The sequence below is a fragment of the Lagopus leucura genome, unplaced genomic scaffold (genome assembly GCF_019238085.1).
Source record: "Lagopus leucura isolate 7727_CA_CO unplaced genomic scaffold, USGS_WTPT01 Super-Scaffold_73, whole genome shotgun sequence".
In the NCBI taxonomy this organism is placed as follows: Eukaryota; Metazoa; Chordata; class Aves; order Galliformes; family Phasianidae; genus Lagopus; species Lagopus leucura.
This window is the reverse complement of record NW_024962252.1, coordinates 22,364,588-22,385,120: the sequence shown is the minus strand read 5'-3', so window position 1 is coordinate 22,385,120 and position 20,533 is coordinate 22,364,588. Positions and strand designations below refer to the sequence as shown.

At 35.7% G+C, this 20,533-nt stretch overlaps 1 protein-coding gene across 1 annotated transcript in view; it reads right to left on the bottom strand.

Annotated features, from left to right (window-relative positions):
- RIMS1 (regulating synaptic membrane exocytosis 1) overlaps positions 1 to 20,533 on the bottom strand; it is a 184,833-nt gene that overhangs the window by 38,851 nt on the left and 125,449 nt on the right. The window contains exon 23 of the mRNA XM_042879863.1: positions 716 to 948. Coding sequence (XP_042735797.1) covers positions 716 to 948 — 233 coding nt within the window. The remainder of the gene's footprint in view (positions 1 to 715; positions 949 to 20,533) is intronic.

Here is a 20,533-nt window from a genome sequence, read left to right as displayed (position 1 = left end):
TGTTTTTCTCCATTTTTTATCTTTCTGAATGAACTATTTTTTCCTTCAGGCAATGCAGATATTATGCTTTTAAGATCTCTGAAGTAGCACTGAAGAGTTGGAAGTCTTATGTTCCTAAGGAAGCATCATTCTCTAGCCTAATTTAGCTTAATTCACTGACCCTATTTTGCCAGTGTTGTTTTTAAAGAGAAATTACTGGATTTACTCCTGACTAACAAATCAAAGATAGCTTTTAAAATCACATTTTTTGGCACCAAAGGTACAAAACTGCTACACAACTCACATCATTGATATTCATTTGCTTAGATTTCAATTCCCTCATTTGCAAACAGAGCTTCCACTATGAAAAAAATTCTATACATAAAAGGTTGCCCCTTGGCAAATGATTATGCACTACTTACACTACTTACTTACAGATAACTCTTTGCATTTATTTGCCTACCTGTAAACAAGGCTTCTAAGAGATGAAAACACTTTTTGTTGATCAGGACAGAAAGTTGTTACAGTGCATAGCTAAAAGGCATTTGTATTTGGTTTCTTGTAGTTGCCTAATGATCAAAGAACATTAACATATCAGAAATTTTTTCACAGTCGGAAAATCCTTTCTCCTAAGTAGACTATACCCAAATACATGGAACATGAATGCCACAGATGAAAGAACGGTAAACCACATCTGGTGAGAGTCCTGCTTCCAAATAGCATGCGTCTTACTCACCTGTTTGGCTAAGTTGAGATGTGCTTCTGCTCCTTCGAGACACTATGGCAACCACTTTGGCACTAAGACTGGAACGCCTTTTCTTCCCACCTGTTCCAACCATGCCGACAGCCGTGTCCGACTGACTCCCATCATTGTGCTCCAGCTTATACATCTCTCCGCTCACACTTGTGCTCTTAGTGATTCTCCCTGAAGTCCCCATCCGTCTGCCTTGCATTTTAGGAGTAAATGTACTACATTTACAAAGTAAAAACAAACATGTTAATTTGTTTGTGCAGCAGTGCTTTCAGAAGTCTTTTTTTTTAATTAAAAAAGTAATTGTAAGTTTAGGTAATTTCTTTTTTTTTGATTCACAAATATAAGGTTAATTTGGGTACTCCTCAGGATATATGTTTCCAGTATTGTAATTTGAGCTTCAAGAAAAAAAAAAAAAAAAAAAAAGGAAACGAATGCTTTCCCAATAGCTTATCAGAGCGACACAGGAAACACTGAAAAGTCATGTGTAACCTTCCTGTTTACATCCCCAGAATACAGAAAGCAACAATTTTAGTGCCAAAGAGAATGAATGGGACAAGAGTATATATGTTGGTTAATACGTGTATCTTATAGGCACAAAAGGCTTAAGAATTTCTAGATGTGAAGATAAAATCTCATGTAATTTCATACTTCAAGGAAAGAAGAGATAACACAACATGCAGGATTTTGTATGTTTACACTCTCTCACTTTTTAACAGTAAGCATGAAAATTGCAGCACGAAGGCAAAGTAAAGGTGAGCTAAAGAACTAATAACCCAACAGAACTTCTATTGACTGACAGAAGAATTCCTGATTCAATTTTGTTTATTTTTCTTTAGGTATCATATTACATTTGAGTGTTTCTATGATTATTTTTTTTCCTGGTCCTGCACACAGAAGCTGGATAAAGTATTTTGAAACATACTCATGTGAACAGTCTAAAACATGCACAGGACATACTAATGCACAGTTCTAACACTATGCTATGGCCAGGTGATGCCCTAGCTCTCATGACAGTACTACATTAGCTATCACTCTGCAGAGACACAGAAGTGGAAGCTGCAGCCTGACTCAGTTTAGTCGTAGTTGTTAAATCAGTCCAGTATGTGGAATATTCCTTGAACTTGTATTGCTGAATAGTAGACCTACTGGCAACATACTGGCTGTAGGGTCTGCTTCTTCAGTAATTCTGCATTTTGGATTCAAATGTTGAATTTCCTTGTTCTGTTTTGCTGTCCCGCCCAGCGGGTTATCTTTCCAGTAAAAGTAATGGCCCTGACCCCCCATCACCTTAAAAAACAAAGAAATAGAAGGGTTCATTATCCCAGAACATGTTCCAGAAAGACAGAAAGTCTTGCCAGGGAGAAATGAAGGCTTCTGCATGAAAGAAGCTGACATCCTGTGATGTGGTAGATCTGAACCCTGCTAAAGCATCAATCAGTCCTTTCTAAAGACTTGAGATCTGCCCTTGTTAATTTCTGATTTAGAAAAACAACCAGAGCCTTTGCATTGAACAATGTGCTTTGTTGCTCTGCAGTACACAACACATTTTAGTGGACCACATGAGGCACACAGAGCTTAGAATACATTATCTCTTCTTCTCTCCCATTCTATTGCACCGTTAGTGAATGGCTTGTAGTTTTGCATAGCAAAAATGGAAGAATATGTATTTAGAAATTGATACATGCTCCTCCTCCCCATACACATATCTGGTCTCCTTAGGAAGGAATTTTAACTGTGCTGTTCAGTCTTTCAGAAAGAAAAGATTCACAAAAAGACTACCTTCCACAAATATGTAAGTATTAAGGAAAAAGATCTATAAGCAAACTACTTCTTTTCACTTTAATGTAAAATCAAGTAAAAAGCACATTAAAATATTTTAATTTTTCAAAATAAAAAATAGATTTATTCCTGAAAGCTGGTAAGGAGTTATAGGACTCACATGGTGATACACAAATAACAGTAACATCATCAAGGTCTTTAATCTTGACTGCAAAATTTTCTCACGAGTCTTGCTTAATCAGTAGTTCAACCCATTCACACAATTCTTTTGCAAAGTACTAAACTTGCTTTAAAGAGAGATTTTCTAAAATACTTTAGAATCTGTACCCACAATTTTCAATATAGTCCAAATAGTAGAATTAAATGTATTAGACTTAAATCCTACTGGCCAGACTAACAGCTTGAAAACAAGCACACTGCAAATACACTAGATTTGGACCAATAGGAGTTCTTAGAAGTGCTTCAATCAGAAGCATTTCTGATACTGTTTGAAAACAGCATTCCAGGGGCACAGTACACTGTAAAATCTGGAGACTTAAATACTGCTATCTTCCATTATTAGATGGTACAAAAAAATATAAGAATTGGTGAGACACGAACCAAACACTTTACTGCCCTACAAGCTCCTGATGGTGTAACCTACTTTCCTGAAGAGGCACATCTCTCATGAATCTCTTGTCTACTTCATTTGAATATAAAACTATTTATTATCATCAAACATTAGTGAAATTTACAGTATAAATAAAAGAGTCTACAGCCTTTTGGCTTGCCAGGCCATGTTGAGTGAAAAGGAATTGTCTTGGGCCAAATATAAAATATATAGTTAATATATGTAAGTAACAAAACATTTTAAAAAAATATTTTTCATTAAAGCAAAGAAAAGAGGGCAACAAAAACATTAAAGTTTCTGGTTAGACATATATGTTCTACATCACATATCTGAAAAATACTAACACTGTGGTTTGTTTTCTCAGCTCTAAAACAGATAGCTTTCAAGCAAGGTGGTTACACTTCACTAAAATAACACTCTATCAAATGCATGCTCATGAAACATGAATTAAATGACCTTTCTGGAGCCACCACAAGAAGAACTGTTCTACAGTTCCAAAGCTATAGAGTATCTTTCATCTCAAGCAGTGTAAATTCATAAGCAATGAATATCTGCCAATCCAATTTGTTTCCATAGAAGCACATATTCCACAGTACACATCCTATCAGTCAAGATAGTAAGTAATTAACAGTTTGTTTCTTCAGAGTCAGCAATAATAGTAATCAGGCTTAGACTTTTTGTTGTTGTTTTGTTAGTTTTCTTACCATAATAGCACAGTAATCCCTTTTTCTTCAAAACTTCCTGTGAGCCTTTTTCCCACAAAATATTTTCCAGGTCCCTACCCAGCCATGCCATTCTTTCCTTCATTTTTTTTTAACACTGTCTAGGGAGACTAGCAACAGGCACTGAATTATGTGAAGGATGCATGGCTAATCAGTAGATAACTGTAGAGTTCCTGTCTTGGTCTTTCATTCACTGAGTGCTGTGTTTCTTTTCCCTCTCAAGTTGCTTTTTGAAAAAATCTTAGAAACTTGAGATCCTGGTGATGTCTAGCTCTCCTCAAACTGGACAGCAAGTGGAAAGTTATCAAGCAAGATGGGATTATTACAAAAAGAAACAAAGTCTCATACAGATACCATGACAACATAAAACTTTTTCTGTCATGAAATCAAGCTATTAGAGTCTAATTTTCTTGAGGAACATAAATATCCTTTTCTTGAATTTATATTAAATAAATGATGCCCCTAAAACAGTACAGATGGTTGCTGAATACACTGCTGTCTCTTGAAGTTGTAAAGGACACTAAATTGTGATGTTTTTGTTGTTGTTCATAGAATGCAATAAATTCATATTTACACATTATCTAAGCTAGCAGATTAGACCATACGTTGACTAGGCATGGGTAATTCCTTTCCACACCGGATTTTAATGACCACTTCTGTGATGCCTATGGTATCTTCTATTTAAAGCTGAATATAGCATTTTTTCCCCGTCTTTTGTCACTTATTTAACTTGACAATATTTCACTAGAAGAGAGGGAAGAAATTGAAAATATTTCTGTTGAGAGCATCTGTTGACACTTAACACTATCCATACTGACACACAGTATATCGAAATACTGCTTTATAGAATGTATAATTTACAATAAAAATGAATGAATTACAGAACCTCCTCTGCAATTAAAGAAATAACTGCTTATCATACTATTGACTTTGTTGTGCTAATTTCAAGTATTTATGGATATAGTAAACACTAATACTATCATATTATCATGCCATCTGTACATTTCAAAAATACTTAATAATCAAACTGCAATGCTCTAATTTCACATTAGTTATTGATAATAGTTTAGGGACTGTGATGTCCATCAACTGAGAAATAGAAGTTGATAGTATAATTTTTAAAAAATCCAATTTTTGATCTAATAGTTTTCTAATTCAAGAATACTTTCTGACTAACAGATAAATCACTTTTTCAGAGATGTATATACATTTCAATTTTCATTGTTTGGGACAGATAGAGGAACTAAAAGATTCACCTTAAGAAGAAGGTGAAGTGTTTGGAATTCAGATATTTGTGTTTGTTTTTACCATAAAATACCAATTTCACTTTCCTAAGAATTATTTGCTGGTGTACTTCTAGGAAAAAAATAAAAGTCTCTGGTTTACTAAAAACAAACTTAACTGGATAGGACCAGAATCCCAAGTTGCTCAGTATTCTAAGCCGTTGTAACTGAGCAAACAGGGAAAATGATTAACCTTCCTTCTCGTTCACCTAATCCCTGGTCTAGTTTATTACTTGACATTAATTGAAACGCTATAAAAATATCAGACATTTAATATTCAGCCTTCTTATACTGTTTAATTGAATACCTTTAGAAAACAATATTTTTCCATTCCATTACTGGCTATCACTAGGAGGCATAGCTCCTAGCTCATCTTTAACAACATTTGTTACTTTAATCACTATGCTCAGGGTCTAATTTATAAAGCACAGAGAAGCAGAAGACCTGCAAGAATTTACAGATACTCTTTTGCACTTAACCCTTCCAATAAAATACCTATTTTTTTCTTTTTCTTTACTTGTCTTTCTGGGAATATTGACACATTCATTTAAATACAGATATGTCTTGTGCAGGCTAAAATTGATAAATTATTAAGTTATATTGTCAATTTAAATCTAGTTATAACATAACAGATGAGTAATAAATCTCTATAGGAGGGTAACTAAGAGTATGATATTAATCTTTCACCCACATTTCTATTTATTTTACCAGTTCTAGCAATTATTTAAATAAAGTAAGCAAAAAAATTATCCTATTTCTAATCACTGGCATGGTAACATCATTTATGTTACACTAGCTATAGTCTGTGCATCTATTTTCATTTGGAACTCTTTCAAAAAGTACTAGAATAACATGCATTCATAATTTAACTTCAGGATAGTCCAAATATATTTTGTTCTCCTACAGCTCTCTCTCTCTTTTTTTTTTTTTTTATGTAGTGTAAAAATCAATTTTCTCTCTCTTGCTGTTGGTTATTACTTCAGTGCCATACACAATACATTAAGATGAATGAAACAACTGAATAGTAGCTGTATTTCAACGTAAGTATTTTAAGTTTGTTCCAAAGTTCTTATTGGTATTCCTTACAAGTTCTTTGCTTATGTTCAGCTCTACAGATACGAAAATTGTTTCTATACAGGGGACACGATAGGAGGATTATATTTCTTTCCTACCATAATAGGCAATTTTAACAAAATCAGTAAAATATGGTTTAATTTGCAAACAAACACGGATATTGAAGATGAAAAAGAAAGAGTCGCATTACTACTATTTTCTAACTGAAGTATCGCACTGACCCTCGCCCCTCGCTCCGACCCCAGTGGAGGAGCCGGCCGTACCCCGGGTGCCCGGAGCTGTCCTTCAGCACCACGCGCGGGATCCGCCGGGTCGCCCGCGCAGGCTGGGCGGCCACTGTTCCCTCTACGAAGCTCATGTTTTTCTGCCGGAACACTTTCAGTTGAGACAGATCGCCTCTCAAATGCTATCTGTCCTACACAGGTTGAAAGACTGTACTTATACGTCAGCGATCACAGCTGTTAAAAGCAGCAGTATTTTCAGCTTTGCTTGCTGCCAATATCTGAAAGTTGTACTTCACTCATGTCTGTAAGCGTGAAGAAAGAATCTCTAAGATAAATAACTGATTCAAAAAGTAGCTTGAATTACAAGCTGACAGAAAATTTAACTGTGAAGTAAGTTCTATAAGATGAAAAAGTGCAAGGACATTTGCTTATATTAAGCTACAGCACATATGAAACTTAAAGCCAGTTGCATGTATATACCACTACGTATCTTTCTACATACAGATATCTAATGCAGAAAAATAGACAGCAAAAATTATTTGGATTGAGAAAATTGTTACAGAGACACACTCAGTATTACCCAGCAAATATGTAAAGTATCTGCCAATGGTACATATCACCTGAAAAAGATATTAAGTAATAGGAAGTGAGAGCAAGCTTCGCCCGTAAACTCACCTACATAAAATGCTGAAGTGCATCCTTCCAGGGAAAAAAAAAAAAAAAAAAAAACTTAAATGATTAGCCATTGCTAAAATTACAGTATTTTCTTCATTATTTTAGGCTCATTGATGGCTTAGAAAATAAAAATACTTTTTAGGTGTTTATTTTCTTGAGCACTCATTTTTTTATCTCATTCATTTTCCCAATAACGCAAAACATGAATAAATAAATAATCCTCTGTATTTCATGCAGCACTGATGACATTGTAACGTGTCTCCCACAAAATTGCAGTAACTTGAATCTTTAGACTATATCCCTGGCCTTCACAACCACAAGCTAGTGAATTTCCTTTCTATTCTACTGAATGCAGAATCACGTACGAATTCATAGTCCCTGTGGCATCCTTCTGCAATGAGGTAACTCATGAATTCTAATAACCTCCTAAACATATAATAGTTTTGGACCAAACGGAAGATGAGCAATCCTTTAATAATGAGGAACATTACATTTCTAAAAATAATCTACATCTTGTTATTAGTATTACATGATATATAATTAATAAATCCAAACTCAAATTTACCTATCCACAAATTGCTCTGTCAGCCTTGGAATACAGTCATATTTACCTATGATAAATGATGTAAGATTAATTACTATGCAATTTATGTATTCCATAAATCATATGTGGTGCTTTACAAACCAAGGGACAAGAGAGACATTTTTAGAGTACAAAGTTAGTTTTGATTCAATGAAATAATCATTTTCTACAGTCTTGTACCAACTGCAACTACATATTAATCTAACTCACACATTGATCACATATTATATCCATAAAATAAATATTAGAGTCACGAATAATTTTGTTCTGCTGTAAAATCTCTATATTAGGGTCCTAATGGTGTATTAACAATAGCTGAAATTGTCACCTAAATTATATCTGTTCTTGACAATATTCCCGCTTCTCAGCAACATAAATATTTCCTCTGAAATTACAAAGTCTCAGCTCCTTTGTGCTCAATCTGTAACTCACACTGTGGTACGGGTGGGGAAAACTTCATTACAGAAGTCTCTGGGAGCTTAACAGATTCACATCCTACTTTGGAATGTCAGGAAATTTCTATGTTGGAATATAATACCTGAATCTGCATTCTGGAAATGCTCAAGTAATACACTGACCAGTGAACTGCAAGTTTCACAGCTCTGAAGGATTTGTATTTTTTAAACTTGTAATACCAGCATTCCTCCATGGAATGAAAGAATAATAGTTCCAAAAGTAATTCTGAACACCAGAGGATCTGAATGGGTTTTCCAAGAACATTTCCGCAAGTAAATTGTATGTTCTGAAACTAGCACAGAATTTGTCTCTGCATGCAGAAATCTGTGTGTCTGTCTGTGCAAAGAGCCATGGCATTATCAGCTTGAAGCCAGCAAATACTACAAATTATAAAATGAAACCAATACAAAAGAAGTCAGCATTTGCTCAGGGTTAAGGATGGCTATTACTGCTGTTGCGGACAGGCTAATGGAATCAAAGGGCAAACAGCTCAGCTGACTCAAACTTGACTGCTAACAGAGATGTATATACTAAATTCAAGGGTACCAAATACAGAAAGTACATCAATGTTAAATCTGGATCAAGAAATTAGGTAGTGTGATTATAAAAAAGGTTGAGTTTTTTTTATGCTCACCACTCAAAAACTTCCTTCAGTGGCAAGAAGGCTGAATTCATCAGTTTTTCTTTCTTTGTATGACAGTCAGCATGTTATTCTCCCTGTTACAACACGCTGTGCTTTGTAACTCCTACTGAAAGTCCTGAAGTACCTGTGACCTTTCTGAGTAAAAAGGCTAAATCCCAGATACAAATCACTTACTAGTCCTTTAGCAAAGTAGATAGCAACAGGGAATAGACACAAAATAGAGAATCATAGTATCATAGAATCCTTGAACCTAGAATGGAGGGGGAAAATCTAAAAATGCAGCAGTAGAATTACAAGAATAACAAAATACAGTAAAGCTGTATAAAAGAAAATAAAGCAGGAGAGCTACTTTGAAGTCTGAACCCTAGCAAAAACTATTTTTCCAGATTTCTTCATTCTAAAAGTGACATGTACGCTCTGTTAAAAATGTTTCAGGACAATTTTCCTACAATACCAGCTTATATTTTATCTTAATCAACTGCAGTAATGAAATGAAAAACTAATTAAAACTATTTTTTACACTTTTTTCAAATCATTAAACTTCTGGTAAGATGACAGTTTCTTTGAAAGGTAAAGTACAATCAGACAATAAAAATGCACAAGCAATGCTTCCTATTAGATATTTCTTGTACAGATGTTCTGAAGGGATTGAAGACTCCATTTCCCTCCCTCTCCGACAGAGGCATAAAGCAGTTTATAATAACAGATTAAAAAAAAAAAAAAAAGTATTTAGATAACACATACACAGAACATTAATTACTCTGGCTTCACCTTGGTCTTATACAGAAATGTCCTCAACCAGACATTTCCATCTGCAATATGCTGTTTTGGGGTAAAAAGGATGCATAATAATATTGTTAAGCAGCTTAGCTTAACTGTTTTAATTTGTCATGCCTCCACATTAACCATTTGGAGGACACTGTCCTCTATCTTCCCAATAAAAGCAAGAGTTGAGACACGAGTTAAACCAGTATGTCTGCCCCAGAAGGGATCATCTAAGGATCAAAATCAATTAACTACAATAAAATTGAAATTTTTGTTCCTCTTTAATGACACTGAGAAGTACAATAATTAATACAGCAGTTTCAGTGCAGTGATAGTTTTTGAGCTACTATTATATATGGAAACAAAATAAGATTTGCTCATTTATGTCAGATATTTTGGTAGGTCTGTAGAAATTTTAGATGCAAAATGCTGGCCACTTATACTTTTGCTGGTTTGGATGTTGGTAACATCTATAATTCAAGTTCGCAAAATAATAATTTGGCTAGAATTTTTCATGCCTGGTCTCTGCACAAGGTTGATTTTTCTTCTTTTCTAAGTTCCAGCAGAAATACCAGGTCTAGTCCTCTTAAAGGAGATAAGGAAAACACACTAATTTGACACTGTAACATAACAAACAGATTTTCCTCACTTTGAAAATTGCTTATGTCTGACTGAAAGATGTCAATGAGGTAATCCTTTTCTGCTTGATAAATTGCTTTCTATCTTTGAATACCTGTGTACATTTCAGAAAACAGCATCTTCATGTCCTAACTGTAATGACTTGGAAGACATCAACAACAAAAATATCAAAAGATGTTTTATCACATTCTGTTGATTCTGATCACTTGTAATTCCCACTGCCAATTAGATTGTCTGAAATTATTTCATTTCCTGGCTAGAGGCAGAAAGTCAGTATTTTCCAGGAAATTTCCTTCTATTGACTACTCTGGAACTGGGAAAGTTAGATCAACTGTCCATGACGCAGGAAGGTTGCACCTTCTGTGTTGGCAACCAGGCAAGATGTAAGGCAAGGTCATCTGACTGGAGTGAGATGGACAGTAATCATTGGAAGGAAAAAGACTGGTTCTCTGAAGAAGGAGCATAAGAAAAGTTTGGGAATATATTTTTCTCGAGGCTCTTTTCTGAAGGCAAAAAGGCTCCTAAAATCCCCAAGGCTGAATGTAAGCCTTTCCAACATATCTTCACAAATATTTATTACCTTATCTCATAAGATGGTCAATTTCTCTTTTGCATCCACAAAACACTATTCCCTCATTCTTCAGAGAAAGTGTATTGCTTTTTCATACGCCAGCAAGTTCTGCAACTGTAACTTAGCAAGCACATAAACAATTCAATTCAGAGAGACGTGAGTGTAATTCAATGAAAAAAAAAAAACCACAAACAAATCAAAACCCAACAACAGATATACACAGCCAGGCTCAGTCACAGCATTTCCTATCTTTCAGCATTTAGCTTTGCATTACTCATATCTGTTTTGTATGCTGCGTGAATGTTTTCTTTGGTAATCATACTTTATATTACACAAATTTGATTTTACTGATTACTGTCACATTTTACTATGTGACTGGTGTTAGCATTTGTTCAAATGTACAGCTTAGCCAGGGAAACTTTGTTAAAAATGCAGGGTTTTTTTGACTTTTGACATGAGGAATTTTTAATTCCAAATTTTCATTTTGCACTTTATTGAAATTGTGTTTATCTTTCAACAAAACTTGGCTTGAATTCTTCCATCTTATAACTGTATTTTTCAATTTTAAATAGTTGCACTTTAACAAAGTACCAGTTATATCACTGCTACTCAACGCAGTTATGTTGAAGACTGCCAAATTTTCCATTAGCTTGAAGTTTCATTCTGTGTAAAAACTTAGAGTAGATCAGTTGTTTAAAGGGTCTACTTATATTGACAAGTATCAGTCACCCCCCACCCCCCAGGGGAAGCTGAATAAAAATACTCAAATAATTGTTTTCTAGGCACAGAAAACAGTCAGACTCCTAGCTTTTAAATAAAAACATAACTGATATACCTTTTAAACACAGTTACAGGATTACCCTCGCGCCCTCATGCTAATATTTTCCAGAGCAAAATGTTCTAAAAAATTGTAAAAAATGTATTAATGCTTGTAAAATGCATCACTATCTTGAGTACAGGAGTTTCTAGTGCTGTTTATCAAAAACTTCTCTGAAAATTATATTATTGTTTTGACATACAAACTTCCAATTCAGGAAGACAACCACAACAACAAAAATGTGAACATCATGAATTCACATGTGAACTTTCTGAGCTTCTACCTTTGTTTCCTGTGTTCATTTTGCAATTTTTACAGCCTCTGTTAGTCTATCCACTAACTCAAGGTGGTGAATTTTAACCAGAATTGATACAACATGAATTGTACACCAAGGTTTTACAAGTTTTCTGAGGTCTGATAGAAAGAAAAGAGATGCCTTATATAGGGTCCCCGCTGAAGAAACCTGCTTTATGATCTCAGTACTTATTATTCTCTTGGTCTGCCAGCTGTATGCCCTGGGTAAGGGAAAATCATGGAGGCACAGTGGATGAGGCAGATGGCTACAGTGTGGGTTAGGATGTGACACTCCATTAACAGAGTAGTTTCAGAACTTCTTGCATGCAATCTTTTCACTACGATGAATATTAAAGTGAAATTAAGTTAATTTATTTTTTTATCAGCTCTCCATGTTAACACTTACATGTCTTTCATGAGCACAGCACTAACACAGACATTTACCAGGGATACATATGTGCATGACAGTGTGTAACATACAGTAAAAACGAGCACACTAAACGTGGAAAGCCTGAATCAAAAAATTTACTGAATCTAGCACCCAGTTTATGGCATTCATTTTCCTGCATTTTTTTTTCTTGCAATAGAATTTTCAATAGCCACTATGAAGTGAATATGTTTTGTTGCTGATTTTAAAGCATCCTGTGCTTTGAAACATACTGAGTCTTATGATTCTGTCCTATACGACATCCTCTGCATCACTAGTATTAAGAGGATCTTTGGATTGAACAAATGCTAACACCAGTCACATAGTGAAATGTTAATTTAAACAACTTATTTTTAAATAAAGACTTTGTAATGGAAAATTCCAAGATGAAAGGAATCTCCTGGAAACAGAGCAGGCTATGAATCTAATACAGGCTTCTATTGTTTATTTTTAACAGTAAGACCCTTGGAAAGTCTTCAGTCTGCCAGCAGCACTGGCTACATTACAGATGCTTTGGGAACCCACAACATCTGTGGGAGGGAGGAAGTTTTCCGTAGTAATATCAACTAATTAATCTCACTCAGTATTTAAATACAAAACTAGAAACCACTGAAGTAACTGCACAATAAATGTTGCTTATTGAATTATTTAAAAAGTGAGCCTCTACTTGGTGACCCTAAATGTCTTGTTTATGGTAGAAACCTTGACTACAGAGAAACAGTCATACACAGGCAAATTATTGGGAATATAACTGGAGTCATAAATATAGCAGTTGTCTTAAGATATTTATAACAGTCTTTTTTATACCAGACTGGAATTCCATTATTGTTTTAGTCATGCTTTAGAAAAGCTAAAATAGCCAAATAAATTCTAATATGAGTGATAAAACAATCTAATCCTTAAAGCTAATGCAAATGAAAATGCTTGATAACTCGATGCAAGTGCTCAACACTACACAAAACTCCTGCAAGTCAGAATAAAACATATAAAGAAGGGTTTAATATCATGACTCAGTAAAACACCTGCCATGTACTTCAACTGCCCTCCTTCCAGCAACTCATTTGTCACAGTACAGGCTATTCAGTTCTCCTCATTTATTTCCTTATCTCCCACCAAACAGCTAATCTTGCTGATAATATGACACTTTTCGAAGTGTCAATTCTCTAAAAATTCCAACCCTCAAAATACACGTCTTAGTTCAAACATCAACCTGACATCTCTGGGTCACCCACAGAACGCATTCCTGGATTTCTATGAAAGTTGCTTGAGTAGTACAGATGAATCAAATTACATACTATATGCATTATCTTATTTTGAGGCCATGGCAAAAAATGATGGAAAGACACACTTAAAGCTTCCAGAGGAGAACGAAGATTAGCAATAGACTCTTCTCAAAGGTGAAGCACTTTAAGATAATTTTCTCTTCCATTTAGAAAAACCACTGCCCCTCTTCCCCCCGCCCAGACTAACCTGAAATAATGGGCCGTATAAGTTCCTATAAAGAGAAAGTAATTCAGTAATTTTTTTTCAATAGGCAATGAGGAATTCTATACTTTGTCCTTACTAGCAAAAGACAGATTTGAAGAGAGGTCAGCAAAAGAAACAAGTAACAATTTTTCCTGCTCCAGAGTATTCAGTTCCAGTATACTATTAGAGAAGTAAAAATAAATTGATCTCTGGAAGCCTTCTATCTAACACGAGTACAATAACATAACAGACAGTAGTATAATTAAAAATAGTTGCTAAACGTTGAAGTCAGAAAATAGATAATTAGTTCTTATGAAACTAAAGATACTCTACACGCTTATAAATTTGTCATGGCTTCAGTTACAACTTACTGAACTGAACTCAAAACCTAGAAGTTAATCTAGTAGCATAACACTTTGAAGTTGATTCTGCACTTTAATAACTACTAGTATGATTTCTTTATTCAAATTAGAAGAGTCACTTATTTTTTATCATTGTTCTGTTACTTGTACAATAAAGCACAAAATAAATGTATTCCTTCATTATAAATATACAAGTTACCGTAGAGAATGCAGCACAGTTCCAATATCTTGTATTTCTCTTCTACAAAGGAGGGGTAGCATACTGTACAACGATTTTATACAAAATACTGATACCAAGAGGTAGAAAAATCAGGAACATCTTATCTGGGAAAACCCAAACTCTGATCCCTTTCAGTGCTAAACTACATCTAGTATTTCACTGAAAAATTGATCCAGCTAAATTCTTTTTAATTAATATAACATGAACTTGCCCTGGTACAGGTTTGTACAAGGAGCATGGAACCAAAAATAAGCAAGGTACAAAAGAAATCTGTAACACTCAGCACATTATCAGCATCTGAGGATAGTGAAAGTTCAGATCATAAATGGAGCAAAATGAATAGTCCGTCCAAAGACAGTTTGGAATAGCCTCTAGATTAGCTTTTATTAATGAATGTACAGCAGTTTTCTGCTCTTGCTTCTGCTAGTTCTTTCTGTAAAATCTATAATAATAAAAGATTTTACATTTCAGTTTTTAATTTATGAGTGAAGAATCTTAACTACATCCTGTACACTGTAGCAGAAATTCAATATATGGATTTTAATTACTTTTGTAATTAACATCAAATGAATCAATCTATTTCAATACAGAACATATTCTCATTAGCTGAAATGCATTAAAAGCTTTTGGTCAGCATGTTTTCCTTGACTGTCATGACATGAAGTTAAACTTAGCTGACTATGTGGTGCTGTACTGCTACATATCAAGTGAATTACTGAGCTGACAAGAAGGATGGATACAGTCTAAACAGAGGATGGGGGAAGAACTAAACTTGTTGCACAGATCACATCACATATGTTTATGACAGCAACAGACAGCACTAATGTGAAAGCTGAGAGGAGATCAGAAGAAAGCTGAGAGGAGATCAGAAGAAACTTCATACTTTCTCTACTCTGTTCTCAATCATCACCCTAAATGGCTAAACTAGTTCCAATTTACTATATAGGTGGGTGGAAATCCAATGGGAGAAAATCTGTTTCCAATCTAGAAAGTGCACCATGGCTATATTTCACTGCTGGCTGTCCTCAGTGAGACAGTAAACGCCCAGTTATTTTATCTAGCTCTACACTAAAGACTTCGAGCATTTTTTGCAAGAGAACAGCAGAATAAGCAGTGTGTAGTGAAATTCTGAACAAAAAGAGTCATCTACATGTGCAAATATTACTAAATAAAAAACACCTACAAGCTTGAAGATGCCAGTACAGATGTGTTTAAATATTCTTTAAGTTAATTACTCTGTCATTAAAATAAATTTTGAGGTCATCAAAGAAATAAGACCCAGAAAACCTTGTAAAAGATGTGGGTGAGAGCAAAAGCAATCAGTAAAGTTAAAGATGGACCCTGATAATGTATTAAGCTCATACGAGTCTTCGTGATGGCACAGGCCACATTAAGGGACACTAGAGGGTAACTATGCAGTCCTATATTTTTACATGTGAAACAGAACAGATGTAGGAAGAACTGGCTTACAGATAGTACATATAACAAAGTAGGACTGAATTACAACCAAAAACTTCCAGATGCGTCACCTAATAAAGCTAAGGCTTAATGATACATCATTTCTGCAGATCTATTTATGTCCAATCTGTTCAGGTATTCATTAAAGATAAGCCTCAGGATTGCTCAGCAGTACATATATCAGCTCAGAGTGGTTGATAACTTTTTTTATCAGGTAGTCACAATGAGCCAGAATTTGTGTGTTTTCAGTGTACTCATGTGACACAAAGTACTGTGGTCAGTCTTAGAACTTGATATAAAAACAATGATATAACATAGGAAGAAGTTGTTGGAAGTGAGTTCAGGTCCAATTTAAGGGTCAACAAGACAAGGCCTTTCCTGCAAAACTAGCCATCAGCTCTCAGTGTGCACTGCTACGTGGGATTATTCCTCTCTAAATGCAGGATTCTGCATTGCCCTTGTTGAACTTTATGGGATTCCTATTGACCAATTCCTCCATTATGTGAATGTTTCTCTGAATAGTGGCATATTCATCTAGTCTTTCAACTAAACTTGTCAGTTTTCAACAGTTTGCAAAACTGCTGCTGAGTGTGCACTTTTCCCAATCATCCAAGTCATTAATAAAGATGTTAAACAGTATTACTGCAGTCCTGACCCCAAAAGTACGCCATCAATGACTTGCCTCCAGCTGGACTTTGCGTAACATAGCACAACTCTCTGAATCTAGCATTCCGCCAAGTTTCAATATGCTTCCCTGTCCATTTGCCCAGGCTGCACTTCTGTCTAAGAAAATAATAAAGATAAGCCCAAGAATAACTAATTCTCTCTCATTCACCAAGCAAGTTAATTAGTGAATGAAGACAGTCAGATTGGTCAGGCACACTATTTCCTTCATAAATTCACGCTGACTATTCACCATCACCCTCTTGGTTTGTACATCTAGAAATTGTTTCCAGGATTATTTGCTCCATCACTCTCCCAGGAGCTGAGATGAGACTGACAGGCTGTAATTTCCCAGATCCCAGATTTGTACATGGGAATGAGAATTTCTTTCTTCCAGTCTTCAAGAAAACTCCCTGGTTGCTGTGCCTTTCCAGAGCTGCGCAATGATGCTGGTCAGCAACAGATCATTTATTAGTCATAGGTACATTCTGTCATGTCTGAAAGATTTGCATAAGACTGTTTGTTTATATGTTCCCTGACTCAATCATCCTCTCCTGAGTAATGGATCCAAACTTTCCTTCTGCTCTAAGGGCCTTGAAATCCTCAAGCAAATCTTACAAATCACAGAGACTGAGGCCAAGGAAATGTACTTGGGTCTTTCTCTGTCATTTATTATCAGCCAGCTTCCGTCATTCCGTAGCTGGTCCACATTTTCTGTCATTCCTTTGACTTCCAATGCACTTCTTGCTGTGTATCCTTAACCCCTTTTAGCTTCAACTCCAGAGGGACTTCAGCTTCTTTGATCTTGTTTCTGTATGCATATATAGTGCCTCTGTATTCTTTCTGTTTCCACTTTCTAACAGCTTACTTTGAATTCCCGTATATAGGGATGAAACATTCTTTAGCTTGAAGGAGGTAATCACTGAAAATCAGGCTGCCTTTCCAGATCCCTCTTACAGTGTATTACATGGAATTTTGCCAAGCAGAGCCCTGAATAGGACAAGGCCAAAGACGGGTTGGGATGCTGCTTTCACTTCTTCCATTCTCTTAGGATTGTGAATTTCAAGTTATCATGGTCACTGCAGCCAAAGCTGCTCCCAGCATTCACACTCCCAACTGTTTCTTCCTTGTTTGCAGTTATTGAGTCCAGAAGAGCATCTTCCCTTGTCGGCTTCTTGATCACCTGTGTCAATACATTGTCATGAAAAAAAAAACAAACAACAGAACTCCTGGATTGTTTGTGCCCTACTACATTGTTCATCCAGAAGATCTCAGGATGGTTTGAGCTTCCCACAAGGACCAGGGCCCATGAATCTCAATCTTCTTCCAGTTGATCGAAGCCCATTTTCATCTACTATTTCTTGGTCAAGAAGTCTGATAGCTGACACCCACAACATTATCACTTTGGTCATCCCTCTAATCTTAACTCATGATTTCAGTTGGCCATCCATTTCATCCAGTTCCCTGCATCCTCTCTGCTGTCACACATAAAAGTAATTCCCCATCCTTGCCTCTCTGGCTTCTGCCAGTCACAAGAAATGTATGAGTGTGTTTCACAAATAAGTGAGTAGCATAGCATAAGGTCTGAAATCAGGACTGGTTTAAGTCCACTGTTCCAGATGATTATATTTAACCTGTTTCTTTAATAAATCAATTTAAAGTATTTTAATTAAGCATAAGCTTTTAATTAAACAACACGTGTAAAAAATAGTTGAAAATATGGCACAAACATAATTATATTTAGTGCCTTAATGAATGTTTGATATACAATAATAAAAATAAAATACAATAATAAAACTCCTACAAAATATGTGTTTATCAAATTTTAAATGAGAAACAACTACAGTATTTCTTATAGAGGGATATTTTGTTTCAGATTAAGAGATTCTCTTTTGTTTCACAGTAAGAGAAATTCACCTTAAAAAGAGTTATCTAGTTTCCCATATAATTGACAGATAAAATGTAAACATCTTACATGGCAGACAGTTTGCTAAGTACCCCAGAACAAAGACCTGTTGTTTACCCCCAAAATGCATGACAGTTCCCTACCTGATGTTACTGAGAAGTCCATCTTCAAAGGTATGTTTGATTAAATAGGCTTCTAATGAATAATAATGCCACTGTATCGTTGGGAATAATTTTAAATCAAGAGAGCAAATATCCTTTTTTATCTGATAAGGTCTACAAGGTGCTAATTCATGATCACATATTTAACACTGATACTTAATTTTCAACCATTTGCATTAAATCCTGAGAATTCCTTTCTGCAGCAATTAGCACTGCACTGGGAAATGTTCCTGAATCACAAAAAATAATCTGTAGGAAACACATGGACAAAGGATTGTTTGACTGTATTACAAATTCATAGTGACATGGAGTCAATGACTAATAAAAGCTAAACTGCATAAAGAAGGACTAGTAATCTGACTTCAGTTATGAAAAAAAAACACAAAACCTACATGTTATGACAAGGCAGATTCACCGATCTCATTCAAGTCAAAATTGACACAACTGATACTGGCCTGGAATTCCACTAGAGACCATGACAGTCAACACTTCCTACTAACAAGAAAGATATTTGAAATAATGTTATATCCAAGTTATGATGGCTGCTCTGAAAGTAATGCCTCTTATTTTGTTACCCCACAAAACCAGAGATGGGTGTTGGTGGCATGGCAATAGAGGTTGAACCTTCCACCAATATTCAGTTACACTCTGTTGCTGTGTGACAGATGGCAGCAGAGTGGCAATCCAACAAAGTGGTGTCTGACATGGAAGTGCATATGAAGTTAAGGTGAGTTATTGAATTCCTCCATGCAGAAAAATTGGCACCCATTGACATTCATTGATTTATGGAGACCAAAGGGTGTATGTGAGCACAGTGAGGCAGTCGATGGTGTTTTCAGCAGTGTACACTTTCGACAATCACAGAATCACACAGAATCACCCGGGTTGGAAGGGACCTCAAGGATCATATAGTTCCAACCCCCAAGACAAGCCACATTCCAGATGCACAGCTCTCATACCACAAAATGAAGTACATTCTGATCAGCTCATCCATGCAAATTGGTAGATTATGACCAGAAAACTGTGTTTGAGCTCCATACTACTGTTAGCTTCAGTGCACTGGGAACAATGGTGGCAACACTGGAATAATGCAAAGTTTGCTTCAGCTGAGTTCCTGTGCTCACACACAAACAGAATATCATATGCAAGTTTATCAGGACCTACTGAACCAACATGAGACTGAAAGTGATAGTTTCCTGGACTACATCTTTACCAGTGATGAAATGTGGTATCATCATTACAAAGCCAGAGTCAAAATGGCAGTCCGTGGAGTGCTGACGTGAATTCCCTGCTGAAGAAAAAATTCAAGGTGCAGCCCTCAAAGGGTAACGTAATGTACACTGTCTTTTGGTATAGCAAAGGGGTGATCATTCTGGACTTCCTGGAAACTGAATGAACTATCAACTCTGAGTGCTACGTCACAATGCTGACCAAACTGAGTGCTCAAACTTCCAGACTCAGGCCAGATAAGACAATCTTGCTTGCAACATGATAACACCAGGCTCCATACCAGTTTGAAGACCATGGAACACATAGCCAATCTTGAATGGACTGTTCTACAACACTCAATTGTATATTCCAGATTTGGTGCCTTCTGACTTCCATCTGTTTGTGCCAATGAAAAGTGGACTGTGTGAGAAACATTTTCCAAGTAACTATGCCATCATAGCAGCTGTGAAACAGCGGGTCTCATTTCTGGTGTACATTTTTACAAGCGCTGCATGTAGGTTCTTGGTCATCACTGGTGAAAATGCATAGGCAATGGTGGTGCTACGCTGAAAAACAATGTTTTGTAGCTGAGAATTTGCTCTATCAAATAGTGTTATTGGGCTCTTTGTATCTGTTGTAGTTTCCATGGAAATAAATAGGAGGCATTACTTTTAGAGCGACCTACACAGTTTATTCACGCTGGTTTATATACTCATATTTAGAACTGGCATCAGTCATAATTACATCTCCATTAGAAGTGCTGTTAATCAACAGAATATCCAAAGTGAAGAT